The 15,702-nt window shown below is 43.9% G+C and overlaps 1 protein-coding gene across 1 annotated transcript in view; it reads left to right on the forward strand.

Annotated features, from left to right (window-relative positions):
- Positions 1–6,001: 6,001 nt before the first annotated feature.
- Positions 6,002–15,702, forward strand: part of MGMT (O-6-methylguanine-DNA methyltransferase) — a 139,894-nt gene continuing 130,193 nt past the window's right edge. Inside the window, exons 1-2 of the mRNA XM_074545410.1 lie at positions 6,002–6,131; positions 14,739–14,782. Coding sequence (XP_074401511.1) covers positions 14,759–14,782 — 24 coding nt within the window. The 5' untranslated portion in view covers positions 6,002–6,131; positions 14,739–14,758. The remainder of the gene's footprint in view (positions 6,132–14,738; positions 14,783–15,702) is intronic.

A 15,702-nucleotide genomic window follows, 5' to 3' on the forward strand; every position in this document is an offset into this window, starting at 1 on the left:
CCTTGTCCCCAGTCCCTCTGCAGCTCTCCTGGAGCCCCTTCAGGCCCTGGAACAGCTCTGAGCTCTCCCTGGAATTGCTCCTGTCCAGGTGAGCACCCCCAGGTGTCCCAGCCTGGGCTCCAGAGGGGCTCCAGCCCTTGGAGCATCTCCATGGCTCCTCTGGATTTATGCTGGGGATCCTAAAGGTGGGCACAAGCCTCCAGGTGGGGTCCCTGGAGCAGAGCAGAGGAGAGCACCCCTCCCTTGAGCTGGGCAGGCTGCAGGGATGAAACCTCCTGAGGAACTCTTCCCTCAGCGGCCACCAGCCCCTCACAAAAGCAGCAGGACAATGTGAAAACGGCACACAGGTGATCCAGAGGGAACTGGAGTCCTTCCTCCCAAAACCCCGCACATTCCTGCCTGTGGGGAGCAATTCCACGTTAACAGCTCTGACTGCTCTCCTGCGGGTGTGTGATGAGCTTTGCCCGCACTCAGATCCTGTGGGGCTGGAGTCACACCCAGCTCATAAAATCACCCAGAACCCATACTCCCAGGCTCCCCAATGTGTCACAGGGTATTTCAGCATCTGAACCGCCTGGCATTCACTGGAAGAATCCTGTTTCTCTGCCACGGATCTTGGGCTCTGCAAGCTCCTCCACGAGCATTTATCATCCCTGCCTTGCGAAGGAGCGCGGGTGGCTTGAGGGACAGAGGTGCACCTCCTGTAATGGTATATTCTACACTCTGCTGCAACCTTTCTTCTCATATTTCAGAGTTGAAAAAGGCCTGTCAAAAAGGGGCTATTATGAAAGGGAATTTGAAGACATTCATAAACATCGAGACAGAAAATTGCATTTTCAATATGAGAACCTCAATAGTTAAGGCTACATTTGGGAGATCACTATGGCCCTCTTATTTTCTGCTTACGCTGTCAAAGTTTGAATTCATGTTGGGTTTTCCAGCAATTCAAACAAAGGATACTTTCATAAACATCCATTTCATAAACTACAGCATATCTAATTCTTTGGGTTCTGAAGGCTGAGCTGAATGTAGTGTTTGTGGTCTACTGAGAATATGTCTGGAAAACATAAAACAATCTACTAGGTAAGTTACAAAGCTGTTGACATAGGGAATGAAAATGGAAATTCTGTAGTAGTTTCCTCCATCCCCGGCTTTACGCTGTACTTTGCCTGATGTGAGCTGATTGGTGCAGTATATCTTGATGTTAGGATCCCATTTCAGAAATGTTCTGACATTATCTATTTGGCAGTTTGAAAAATAGTATCAAACTCCCAATGCATTTGAGCGCACGTTTCAACCCAGCAAGCGTAATATCCATTTCCTCCGGTGCAAGAGGCACATTAGGACCAACTCCAAGTGGATTCAATTCTAGGAATGCAATATGTGACTCCACACAACCCCACACATGCACACACGGCCTGCTGAGAGGGACCAAAAGGAATTAACTTGATTTGATTTCCAGCCTCTCCCAGCAAACACACGGGTCTGTCCCTACCAAGGAATGGATGATGTGAGTTCTGTGAATGCGCTGTTGGCACCTCACCTGCCCATGGCACAGGGAGGGACGGAGAGAGGAAATCTCATCCAAAATAAAATGAATTATTAGCAATATTTTCAGAAGAGCGTGTAAAGATAGGATAAGGGGGAATAGCAGAATAAGGAGGGCAGGGATGGATGGGATATTGGGAATTAGGAATTGTTCTCTGTGAGGGTGCCCAGAGCAGCTGTGGCTGCCCCTGGATCCCAAGGCCAGGCTGGACATTGGGGCTGGAGCACCTGGGACAGTGGGAGGTGTCCCTGCCACGGCAGGGTGGCACTGGGTGATTTTTAATGTCCCTTCCCCCTCAAACCCCTCCATGGTTCTGTAATTTCTCAAACAATTGGCAATGATTATGAGGCCGGGCACATCTCTACCCAGGCTACAATCACCAAGTCCCCTGAAGGATGTGTTCTCTTTCAAATATGCTTAATGTGTCAATAGGAAAAAAATATATGCTGTAAATTTTGCTGTAATCATTATTGGAAATGTTTGAGCCTTGCTGGAACTTGGCAATAGCTTCACTAAATATAGGACTCCAGGCACACTTAATTTAACAGGAGATTTATCAGTGGTCTTATTGACCCAAAATTCCTCTTATTTAACATTTATAAGTTTTTTTCACCACACAAATTTCTCTGTACCACAACAGATAAAATTTATACCGGGTTAGCTTCACCAATATTTGTCAAAACATTTTCCAACAACTTCTGGAATAGAGCAGCCAGGAGATAACTAAAGCACCTGAAGTAGGGCATATGAAACACCATAACTTTTTACAGTTTTGCCCTAAAGAAAATGCAGCCAATCTCTGCTAATATCCCTTTCATTTACACGCTTTGCTACGAGATTTCCCTAAAGGCATTAGTGGCTGGCAAACAACTCCCAGCACCTTGATTACAGGAAATCATATTTCTCCCGATCCCAAGCTTCTTCATAAGTACTGAAAATGCCTTGCCTACTAAAATACATATTCTTAACTTACCAGTAATTCTACACCTCGAACCACCCAATTTCCTTCCTCTCCCAGCACAGGAACCACTTGTATTCCTGCTCAATATATCCTAACTCCTGCTTTACTCTTTGTTTTTTTTTTCAATAGAGATGACTCTGAGCTTCCACATCAAAAGCGGAATCAAATAAGTTTGGAGAATATTTTGGAGGAAGAGGGAGAGAAACAAGATTTATTAGTGAGGGTTACAAGATATTTCAAAGATAATAGCAAGTTAAAATGTACATATTTTTACCTGAATTCCCTTGAATTTAAAGAATTATGGAGGTTTGAAATGCTCCAACTGCTCTGACCCAGACTGAAGGGGGAGCCCCAGAAAATGGCACATCTTCAGAACAACCCTTGGACCTCTTTTCTTACCTACAGATCACAACCCAAGCCATCAAAATTTAACTCCTTGCCCTCATACACCCATCAGACTCCAGTTCCCAGTGATCCAGGTGCTTCCAAGCATTTCACATCAATCAAAACACAGAGACCAGCTCCCAGTATGCTGGAAAACAAAAGTATTGTATAAGAGACTACTTCTATTACTCAAATCCTGTCAAGAAACTGGACTGGGAATGTTTTCACACACACAGGGCCAATTAAAGCACACAACGTGCCCAGCTCTGCAAGGACAGGAACATTTCCAGATTTAAATTTGCAGGACACATCCCTGCTGTTGAGAAAACACGAGCGTCTTGGCAAACAAAACCACAGTTTCTGGTTTCATTCAGCCCTGCTCCTTTTTTTTTTTTTTTTTTTTTTTTTTCATTTTTCCTGGTGATTCCAATAGTGAAAGGCAAGGCTTATTTAGTGGTTGAAGTGAACTCACACCAGGTGACACTGCTGGGGCTCTCTGCAGCTGAGGAGAGGCCGGAGGAGCAGAGGAAGCGCTCCAGGCCAGGCTCTGACTCAGTAAGGCACACACAAAGGCAGAAATATTTCATGCCTCTGCTCCAATCTGACAATTTTCTCTGGGGGGAAATTAAGGATCCACAAGTGAGGTCCAAATCGCAGCGATTTGCAATCCTGCATCTTCCCCAGGCCCCATCTGTTTGTCTCTGTGCCTGGCCAGAGGGTCCTTCCAGCTCCAGTGCCCAAGCCTCTCCTCCACAGCAGATGTTGCAGAAAGGAGATGCTTCCAGAGGTTAGTCCTCAGCAAGGAATTTAATCCAGGCTGAAATAGTTGTGAATTGGCATCTCAAGGCATTTAATAAAACTCTTCCTTTTCAGTTTTTCCATCCCACCCCACCACAATCTTTGACTGTAAAGTTCATGTGTTGGTTTAAGCTTTGGTTTGCTTGGAAGACAACTGCAGACAGATGTTCCAGTCCTGGGGAAATACCATCCTGTCCCTGAAAATGCCACATTAAATGACAATTCATAACAAATAAAGAACTGAGAGGAAACGCAATGCCTTATAAGCAGCAGGCTTAAGTAAAATAAAAACTGAGAGAAAATGCCTGGAATGAAAAACAAAGATGTTGGACGTGACTTGAAAAAGTTTTAGAAGTTTAGTGCTTTTTTACAGGATCAGTGTTATGAAAATTCACTCACAAGCTTTAGTATTAATGAACCAGACTGGATGTGTCACTGAATGCTGGAATTCTTCTAGGGAGAAAATTAGACACATCTAACAGGGCACAGTCCCTCATTGTTAAAGGGCTGGAAATCCAAGAGTTCAGTGCTTGAAATGATACTTGAAGTGACAAAGATCCGAACTTGGCCAGCAGAAGGCACAGAGATTTGAATAAGATTTTCATAATTCTGAAGACAGAGTGAACATTGGTCAGAAGCACCTTTCCCACCTCATTTATAAACAGGAATAAGTGACACTTCATCAAGTTCCAACGCAGCAAAGTTTGAAACAGCACAGAGAAACTTTCCTTTGTAGTGCAAACACACAACTTTGGCTCCACTGCCAAAGCCCAAGATGGTAGGGTTTAAGGAAATCTGGATATTTTACATTCCCTATTCAAGCCTGTTATAATGCAAACTAAAATCATATTAAAGATAATCAATTTTCATGCTCCAGGCAATAAGGAGATCACCTTGGGAGAGGAGGCAGAGAAGATTAATATGTATTTTGGGGAGGTTTCCACTTATAATAAAGTTTCAGGAACTGGCTACTTTTCTGGCAAGGATATCAGGACACAGAGAATATTCCAGGCAGTTTAGAATAACTATTTCTAGGGTATCCCATCCAGTACAGAGCTTGATTTTTTTATTTAGAGAGAGGATCAACCTCCCATAAACCACTGCCTTTGTATGGACATGCAGTGGCAGCACCTTTTAATTGACCATTAATCCAAGCCTCATTAGAAATAGGGAAAAGCTTAATTTTCTCATCAGTAAATGTCAGTTGCTCCAGTACAACTATTTTCAATTGTATTGGGGAAACTTCTGCATTTTGGACCATATTTTACATTTATTTTTTATTTCTTTTAGAATCAGATTTAACACACAGGCACTACCTCAATGTTGCTAGTTCTGTATTATTTACAAATTTTCCCTATGGAAAAAAGGATTTCCTGAATTCTGCAATGACTTTTTAAATATTGTTCTGATGTTTCCCAAGTGCAATCCTTCATTTTGTGACAGTTTCTGAATCATATACACTCATAACATTTTTGCTGATGTAATTCAGATTGAGATTCTGATTCTCCAGCTTGGAAATTAGTGGTTTCTTGCTGCAAACTCTACTGGCATTTCGTATCTTGTTCTTTTGAGTTTTATTACTTCAAATAAACCTCACTGCAAGATCACTTTCTTCTGGTGTTTCACTTTTTATCTCCTCCATGTCTGCTTTTAGGAATTGTATTTATCAAATGCTTCTACACTTGGTTGTTAATTCTCTGTCCCCACCTCACTCGTAACTTTGTAAATCTCAGAATTCCAGACTGGTTTGGGCTGGAAAAGACCCCAAATGCCACCCAGTGCCACCCTACCCATGGCAGGGACACCTCCCACTGTCCCAGGTGCTCCCACCCCAATGTCCAGCCTGGCCCTGGGCACTGCCAGGGATGCAGGGGCAGCCACAGCTGCTCTGGGCACCTGTGCCAGGGTCTCGGCACCTTCACATGGAATAATTTCTTCCCCAATTTCCCATGTAAATCCACCAATTTTCAGTTTACAGCCATTCCCTGTGTCCTGCCTCTCCATCCCTTATCCCAAGCCCAGCTCTCCTGGATGCTCTCCCCGGAGCATCCCGTGGAGCCCTTTAAGCTCTGCAAGGGGCTCTGAGCTCTCCCTGGAGCCTTCTCCTCCCCAGCAGAACACTCCCAGCCGTGTCAGTGAGCACAGATCGCTGTTTTGGGTGGATTTTTACAGAACTCCGCGTTTTTCCCACGCGTGCGGCCCAGCCCGCAGTCCCAGCCCCAGCCGGGCCGCACCGGCCGCGATGCTCCCGCCCGGCCGCGGCCGCACCAGCGCGGAGCAGCGCCCAGGTTCCTCTCAGCGCCCTCCCGGAGCCGCCTGGAACTCCCCGGCTCTGCCTCTTCCCCTTCCCCGCCCGGCTGCGGCTTCCGGGCGGCCCCGGCTCCGCCCCGGCAGCGCGGCCTGTGCGGAGCGGCCGCGGCCATCCCGGGGCGCGGGCAGGTGCGCGGGGAACGCGGCTGCCGGGGACACCTGGGACAGCCAGAGTATTCTAGGGACAGCCAGAGTACTCCAGGGACAGCCCCAGAGCTCCAGGGACAGCCCCAGACTGCCAGGAGTGACAGGGAGAGGCAGGGGCGGCCCGGAGGGTGGGCAGGCAGGCGGGCCGGGTGAGCGGGGGATGCTCGGCCCCCGGAGCCCGCAGAGCCGGGGCAGCGCGGACCCGCCGGGGCTGGGGCTGCGGGGGAGCCCGGCCTCCGAAAACCTGCTGGTTATTCTTGGAACAGTGCTGGGGAAGGGGGGGATGAATGGCAGCAGCCTGGGCTCACAGCGGGTTTTTGTCAATTTCCAAAATAATCGCTCCGGGAAGCGCTGGTCCCTTCCTGAAGCATCCCCTGGGCGCGGTGGGGATGGGGATGGGGCGGGCGGGCGGCGCTGCTGCTGGATGGGCTCCGAGAGCGTAAACTGCACCTAAATAATTGCCCAAAAGGGTGGTTTTAAGGTTTCCCTCGCTGGGAATGTTCCAGAAGTGTCTGAGCGCCGTGCTGTGCCATGTGCTCGGGGATGCGCCGATGGGACCATGTGAGCCGCTGTGGTTCCTCCCAGCCTGACCCGCTCTAATATAAGAAATAATAATAAGAGGGATTAGACCCACTCTAATAATAAGAAATTAATGTTAATCTGAAAATATCCTTTCAGCACTGATTCAAAAGCCAAGCTCTGCAGGTGTTTTAAAGTAATTTAAATATTATGCAATATACAATATATTATGCAATATATTATACAATATACAATATATATACAAAATATTATACAAAATATTATACAATATAATATATATAATGCAATAATACAATACAGTAATATAATAATATAATATATAAAGTTACAGTATATAATATGTAATATATAATTATTATATATAATTTATATAATATAATATATAATGATTATATATAAATATATATAGTTATATAATATAATACAGTAAATGTATTATATATACATATGATACAATATATTATACAATATACAATACATTATACAATAACATAACTGCATGCAGCTTTTAAAGCACGGTAAATGTAAAGAACTATCTATTTGCTCCTCCCAAATAAACCATATTTGTGGTGATGTGTATCTTATTTTTGTGGAGTGGAGCTTTTATTGAATGGTGAGGTGCAGTGTCTGCAGTGTTCTACTTTGAAAAATCTCAGTTTTATGTACTGGGGTATTACACAGGTGCTGTGACAGTCATTTCTCAGGTCTCTTTTGTGTCCAGGCTTGTGCTCGCCCTGCACAAGGGTCATCATCTGGAGGGGTCTGTTGGGATGGCAGAGTTCCTTTGTAAACCTGTTAAAGGTTTTGGCTCCCAAGCACTGCCTATCTCACTTATGCACTTGCAACTAAAGTTGGGGCTGTGGGCTTATTCTTTCTGGGGCAAAACCTACCCCTTCAGTGTCTAAAATCATCCTTTTCTTGTGAATGTTGTCAGTCTGTGACATGATCTTTTCATAGTAAAAGTTTTGTTTGCTTTGTTTTCAAACAGAAATGACAGTTCTACCAAAATCTTCTGGTTTCAGCAGGAAAAAGATGTGGCAGTGTGAGCTTGTGAGGTGGCTTTAGCAATTCCTATCTGCATTCTGGCCCGTGACAAGTTCATTACACCAATTATTGCAGCAAGAGAGCAGAAGCTCTACAGGAAACTGTTGTAGTTAGAGAATAACTTGTGTTACCGTGGCTGCTTTACCTCTTGATAACTCTGCAATTACCTTGTCACCACTGTTTAATGCTTCACCCATGCCAGAGGATCAGCTCATGGCATCACTGAGGGCATCAGGGCCTGGAGGAGAAGCTGCTGCCCCTTGGGAGGGTTCCTGGGGTTGCCCTGCATGGCTGAGTTAAGGACTTGTGCAGGAAAAGCAAGATGTTTGTTGTGGGAGGTGTGGGTGAGGTGGAAAGGCTGCACCTGAGCAGCTCTGGTTAAACTCACTGGTGACAGGGGAAATACCTAGAAAAAGCAGTAGTGCCAAAAATCCAAAGGAGGGCATGTCAAAGACATGCATGGCTGGTTTTGTAGTGGGTTTTTTTTCCTATACAAATAAGGGTTTTGGAGACCTGAGAGCAGCTGATGCTTGTGAGCTAATCCTCAGGGTGCCAGAGCAGCCAATGTGTAATTTCCCTGTCCCCCTCCTCTGGTGCATCCTCACCTGCAGGGCTGCAGGGTGGTTGTTCAGGTGTTGTGCTGGAAGAGCTTCATGGGAACAAATTGGAGGTCCAGGAGTGTTGGGGTGTCAAAATTAACCAGCAGCCTCCAGCCCAGTCAGCTGTTCTGCCTGGGACACAGCTGACCTAAATTGCACTTAATTTCTGAAAGAAAAAGCCTTTCTGCAAGTGAGTTGTTGTTTCATAGTTCACAGAACAATATCAGAGAATGGTTTGGGTGGGAAGGAGGGGACTGTAAAGCCCATCCAGTGCCACCCAGGGACCTTAAATCCCATCTCAGAATTCCATCCTGGTTTGGGTAGGAAGGGACCTTAAATCCCATCCATCCCACCCCAGCCATGGCAGGGACACCTCCCACTGTCCCAGGTGCTCCCAGCCCCAATGTCCAGCCTGGCCTGGGACACTTCAGGGCTCCAGGGGCAGCCACAGCTGCTCTGGGCACCTGTGCCAGGGAACAATTCCTTCCCAGTATGATGCTGGAGCAGAGCTTCAGCCATTTGAGCAGGAGCTCTGTTCCCATGTCACATTCTGAGCACATAGAGCTCCTAAATCCATCCTGCAGGCACTGATGTTCCCTCTGACACTGCAGAGTTCCTGCAGCACGATGCTCCCTGCCTGTGGAGCTGGCACTGCCCATTCCCAGCAGTTGTCAGGGAGGCTGGATGCACATCCCAGCCGTGGCATAACTGGAGGAGCCAGCACTTGTTAACTCTATTTGTTTTTATTATGGACATCGATCTGCCAGTCGCAATAATGCATTTATGGACATTTTTCTGCAAGCGCAGCGCTGGTGGCAGTTTTTACTGACAACTTGAGTCATCTGGACAGGAGTTGAAAATACGTTTATTTTATTGACGGATTGTGCAATTCTCTCGTTTACCCAGTGTTCATAAGATATCTGGACTGGTGAGGAGAATGTAACTGATGGGAAAACGGAGGGTGAAGTTTTAATTTCGGGAGGTTTGGAATCTTTTAGGTAGTGACAGGTTGCAGAACGCGTTTGGGGTAGGTTTGGGAGCTTTAACTTCATTAATGCTGTAATTAAAAAGTGAAAGGCTCGGTGTCCTTACAGCAGAATTCCAGATCTGAATTCCCTCCCTCTGGTGATAGCTGGGAATGTTACTGACCAGTAATTGTGCTGATTTCTCTGAAGGTATAATGGGCAAAATCCTCCTAATGGAAGGAAGAGCCCCTGTTGAATTGAGTATTTCTGACATATCACCCAGCACAGATGTGCTTGGGCCAGCATGAAGTTTAACACACAGCTGGAGGAGCAACCAAACTGTAAAACCAAACCTGTGCTGAAGTATTCTTCATAAATACAGAATGCAGTTTTAAAACTGAGCTGCTTATGGTCCAGGCAATTTATTGAATGCCAATAAAGCTTGTGGGGTTTGGATTTTAATGAAGTTGAGTAATTGTAAAAGTTATTTGGAATATGTCGCTTTTTTGATGCTTTTTGCTAATCCTTTTTCAGGTTGTTTCCTTATTTACTGTTTTATATCTGTACACCTAAATTACCATGCCCCAGTGGCTGTCAGGATTATCAGTTTATTCTGGGCCAAATTAAATGATACAGATAGTTTCAGGTATCTTTTCATGTCACTTGTAAAACTTGGATGTGCAGCTGAAATTCTCCCTGATGCAGCAGAGAGTCTGAAAGTTATTAAACATACCTGAGCAAATCACCTTTAATTGCAAAGAGGAAGAGGAGAGTTCATTAAAACAAAGGTTCTGACTTCTGTCCTTTTTGAGTGAAATAGGAGTTAAAATAGCAGCACTGACCAATGGCCTGGAGTCTTGAGCAGCTTGGCAGTGGGGAATAAATAATAATTTGAGTTTTGACCTGATGGATGCATTTTACCTTTCATTTTTATACAAATGCCACCTTTTAGTGCAGATCAATGCAGTCAGTATTTTAATATATATATTAGCACAGCCCAGTGGAGTCAGAGTGTTTTGTTGTGTGAATGCTGCCATCTCTGTGCTCCACGTGCAGATTTAGGTCCCTCCAGGTAACCCTGCATTAGCAGATAGCAAGAATTAGTGCTGTCTTGTCAGTGCTGCTGCTGCATAATCATCATCAGGAATACTGAAATTATCTGAGTGCTTTAGATCAGTCAGCACAAGGCAAACAACGCTCTTATCTCGGCTTGTTTGTACATTCAAGTGTGCAGAAGGTCTGTTAATTAGTTACACTTTTTAATAAACACCTAAAGTATACTTAAGGCCCTGTTAAAAGATTAATTTTTCTGTTTCACATCATAAAACCAGCAGATGAGTGTTCAGCACGTGGCAGTACACGGGCAGCACGAGCCTGCTTTGGCAGCCTGGGCTGGTGGTGGGGACAGGACAGTTCTGCTGTCACCCTTGTCCTGCAGAAACAATTCCCAAAATTCACATTCCCTGCACTCTGCTGGATTTGAGGGTGGGCAGAGGTGCAGTGGGAACGGTGTGGGAAAAGGGAAATCCCTTGCACAGTCTCCTGCTGACGCCAGAAATGCCTCTGGTTCTTGGCTGACTCCATAAAATATGAAAATTTATGGTTGGTGTGGTTTATTCAAGCTGGCCACAGTTGTTGGTTTGGGGGTTTTTGGTTTGGTTTTCTTTTATTTTTTTCTGAAATATTAGGGAATTAATTGGTTTGGAATCCAGCTTAGTGGGCCTGGATCACCATTCTCTTTTAACCTGGAGGTTTAGGCAGTGGGATGGAAGTGAAATCTCTCTGGCCAGGGTTGTGCTTTAGCAAGGTGAAAGTGGGGTCCAACAAGGCAAAGTGCTTCAGCTGAAACAAACTTTTAAAGTAAATTATGAAATCCCAGAAGGGTTTGGGCTGGAAGGGAGATTAAAGAACATCTGTTCCCACACCTCCCACTGTCCCAGGTGCTCCAGCCCCAGTGTCCAGCCTGGCCTTGGGCACTGCCAGGGATCCAGGGGCAGCCACAGCTGCTCTGGGCACCTGTGCCAGGGCTGCCCATTCTCCCAAAGAAGTAAGAAATGCTTGTTTTATTATTTTTTAAAACATACCAATAATACTATTTTCCCTGATTGCACCAGTTTAATGTACTTTATTTTCTATTATTGTTAATGCAGCTGGCCCTGGATTTAAATGCATTTCAGTTGCCTTTTTGTGCCATTTATATTTGATTCCTCAGCGAGACTTTCTAAGAATATGATTAACCCTCTGGGTCATCTTATAATGTAATTATTAATGATTGATTCTGTTTATCCTTGGGATCAATATGAGAAGCAAAAATGCTTTGGCATATATTTGGGGTTGATTTCTTGCATTCAGTAAACATGATCTGGTGACAAGACTGGTATTGGTTTATTACTCGGAACGTGTTTGATGAATCTGAAGTGTGTAATTAGTTTTATATAATGATGGTGATATGTGGGGTTTTTTACATGACTTATGTTAATATGGCCAATAGTGTTAACATCTCCTGCCACTAATAGTTAGGGTGGGGATGTATAGTAATTGATCTTCCTGGGAGTGCTGTAATGTAAAAACAATTCCGGCTGTTTGAAGTATATTTTACAAGTGTGCATTGGGCCTTTGGGATGTTATACTGAAAAACCCAATTGTACAGTTACCATGGGAACCCAATTAGAATAGATTGCTGGATTTTTTTTTTTCTTTCTCAGGCTTTCATCTTGACCAAAAATCTAATGTACTTTAAATGTTTTCATACGGAATTTTGTTCGTGTAGTCACTTGGTGTAATGGCTGGTTTTTAATTTTAGTGCTGAACCAGAGTGTTCTGTTGAGGGTCCCGAGGACTTATCCTTCAAGGAGAATCTTCCTTTAGTGTTTAAAAGTTGATGAACTGAGAAAAAATACTTTTTATTAATCCAAGTTCTTACTGCTATCACATGTACTCATCAGGCTGCAGTCCTGGGGGAGAAAAAACAGGGAAGTATCTCAAAGCCCAAGGACTTCTGTTCTGGATCATCAGCAAAACATGGCTGAAGAATTTCCTGCCCTTCAAGGAGCTGTTTTCGATGTCACCTCTGACTTTTCTTCACCTTTGTGGCCTGTTGGCATATCCAGAGGTTTGGGATGCTGGCTGTGATGTGTTTGCTTCCTGCACCGTTGAGCTCCTGCAGGTGTTTGTGTATCTCCAGGTGTCCTGGGAGCATCCTGCTCCCTCAGTGCTGCTCCTGGGTGGCAGCAGAGCCTGTGGGGAGCTTGGGAACATCTTGCTGGAATGGCCAGGGGAAGCTGAGGTAGGAGAGATGGAGATGGATATCACTGCTCCTTGTTGGCAGCTCTGAGCTAGTCAGGATTGTCAACTATTTATTTTTCCCATACTACTCATTAATCCCTTCAGTTCATCCACTCTGCAAATGCAGGGGGGAATTTTCCATTTTTGGTGAAGCCATTGCTGAAGTGAAGGCTTCAGTTTTTTGAGGTTTGGTTCTGGTGTCTCAGTTTCCACACCATGGAAGTGGTATCACTGGATTGATCAATGTGTGTTGCTCCAAAGAGGTTTTGACTTTTTGTGGTATCACTGGATTTGATCAACTTGTGTTGCTCCAAAAAGGTTTTGGCTTTTTAGTGGTATCACTGAATTGATCAATGTATCACTGAATTGATCAATTTGTGTTGATCCAAAAAGGTTTTGGCTTTTTATGGTATCACTGAACTTGATCAATGTGTGTTGCTCCAAAGAGGTTTTGGCTTTTAGTTCTATCACTGAATTGATCAATTTGTGTTGCTCCAAAGAGGTTTTGGCTTTTTAGTGGTATCACTGAATTGATCAATTTGTGTTGCTCCAAAGAGGTTTTGGCTTTTATTGGTATCACTGAATTTGATCAATTTGTGTTGCTCCAAAGAGATTTTGGCTCCTTGCCTTCAAAGTCACCCTCAGGAGAACCCTTCAGCTCCACGTGAAGTTCTGACCTCCTCCATCAAGACAGTCTTTGCAAGGCTGAGCTGCATTTTGGAGGGATGGTTTGGACTTTCCAACAGGTGTTTTTTGTATGATTTTCCCCAATTTGGCTGTCAGAAATCCTCTGACCACAGTGGTTTGGACATGGCTGGTTTTATCCAAGCTCTGGTCACCCAAGGAAAGCCTTGTTGGGTGAGCAGATGGAGCTCAACCAGGGTTTGAAATGAGCTTCTGGATAAATCTGATTGTTGAGGCAAAGATTTCAGCTTTTCCCTTCAGGAGGATCTAAAAAACCTGAGCGTTGCTGGGTGCTTTGAAATACCCAGCTCTGAACTGATGATAGAAGTAAATTGCTATTTTATTTTTAGCTCTATCACAGATATTTTAAGTAGTTCTATTAGATTGCTCATCTGCCTGACCTGCATTTAACAATGCAGTGAGTTCTCTCTTTGCAATGCCTGCCTTGTTATATAGTTAAAATACTAATTATTCATCTTAATTTTAAACACTTACGTAAGATGCAATGTTAAGATTAAATGTTACTTTTTGGTTTTAAGTGGCTGGGAAGTGGCCATGTGTTCTGTCAATGCCTTGGACTCCAAGGAGAGGTCTTGGAAAGCCTGGGATGTTGATATAATTTCATTTTTAAGAGATTTACCATTCCTGAAGTGGATACCGTTATCCCTGCCCATGGAGTGGTGATTCTCTGATTTCAGTGGAGCAGTTCCCATCGAGGCTGGCTGTGAGTCAGGATTGTGAAGCTGAGCTTTGGCACTCAATCTCCTTGGTTTTAAAAAATACAGTGTTTGTACCACGTCTTTCAAAGACAGAGTGATATTAGCTGAGTGGCACTAAAAAAAAACATAGAGGAGGGAGGTAAATGCCAAAGAAATAGGAAATATCCTTTATTTCCAAGGGGAGAGCAAAAAGGAACCAGTTGTGGTTTTTAATGATATAAATAATGTTAAAGGCTAGAATTATAATAATTGAAGTTAAAATGTTTTAGGTACTCAGTGGTGTGAAATCTGTGCTTTTAAACCCAGAATACATCATAATCACTTGCTTTAAAATCACTTTCATGCCTTAAAATGTGGCATTTCCTAAATCACAACAGGCTCTTCATTTTACTCAGTCGCTTAGACTGACATGACAGCCTGTAAAAAAATTATTCAATTAATACTTTTATCTTTGGAGGCATTCTTATTCCAGATATCAGAGTTGTGCAGTGCTTGTTGTGGAAGAACTCTTCAATGTGCCATCTGTTGATTTTTTTTTTTTGTTTGACTCATGACGAGTGGGTGACTTAACATTAAAATTCCATGTTGTTTGTGAAAAAAACCAAACTCCCTTTGGAAATTCTGCGTACTGAAACTTGGAGCTCGTTTAGAAACTGATGCAGGGGTGGATATTCTGGATATTCAGCTCTCCCTGTGGAATTCAGATTTAACAATCTAACTGGGAATTTATATTTATTTTTTTTTTCCTTGCAGGTGGAGCCTTTTCCTCCAGGATGGCATCGAGGATGGTTCCCAAAGTAAGTTTGCAGTGCAGTGCCCTTGCAGGGAGGTGGACAGTGGAAGTCCAGCATTACAAAAGAGTTCACGTAACATAGTTTGTTTTCTCCCCAGTGCCCAGCAGTCAGGATTAGGAATCCAGTTGACAAGATTGATGCTGCATTGTAAATCTCTGTAGCTCTGTCATGGTTGGTAACAGGCATCAGTGGACCTTTCCCCAGCACGTATCCATCTGCCACAGAGCATAAATAACAGGACAGGGCTGCTCTCTCCGTTTTGTTGCTGTTTCCATCCCCTAATAATAAACACCTCCCTGGAAAACAGGCTTAATTTTGAGGCTTGATGCTTCAGTGATGTAAGTGTAGGTCAGTGACATTGTAGCAAAATAAGAAACATGGATGTTTATCCAAATATTCAGACAATTTACTCTGCTGAATGAAGGGCATCAACACATTGTTAGTCTGTAGCTGTCTCCCTGAAATAGTTGAAATGAACTTTGAAGACACAAATACTCTTCTTTTTTTGTGTGTGGAATACCTATTTTTGTAACATTAGTGGTGTTCCTCTAGGAAAACACTTCTGGTGCAATCACACCTGCATTTCTAACTATTCCTGTTGGCAACTTCTGTCACTGCTCTAAATGTCTGAGTAGTGGCATCTCTTGTGGTTTTAATCTGCTTTACATAATGTCATGTGGCTTAGGAAGGAGCATTTTGCTGGTTTGTGTTGTTTACCTCTTTTCTACAAAGGCAAATCAGTTTTGTTTTTTAAAACAGAATGGTTAAGGAAGAAATCCAGGTAAATAAATTATTGCTTCACTTTTTTCTTTTGAACCATCATCCCTTTAGTCACATTTACGCATCTTCCAGTTGCAAACACCTTTTAGCAGAGGGAGGGAGAATCCCTGGCTCCCTCATTGCAGGCTAGGTGTGATATAGCT

The sequence above is a fragment of the Zonotrichia albicollis genome, chromosome 7 (genome assembly GCF_047830755.1).
Source record: "Zonotrichia albicollis isolate bZonAlb1 chromosome 7, bZonAlb1.hap1, whole genome shotgun sequence".
NCBI classification, from domain to species: Eukaryota; Metazoa; Chordata; class Aves; order Passeriformes; family Passerellidae; genus Zonotrichia; species Zonotrichia albicollis.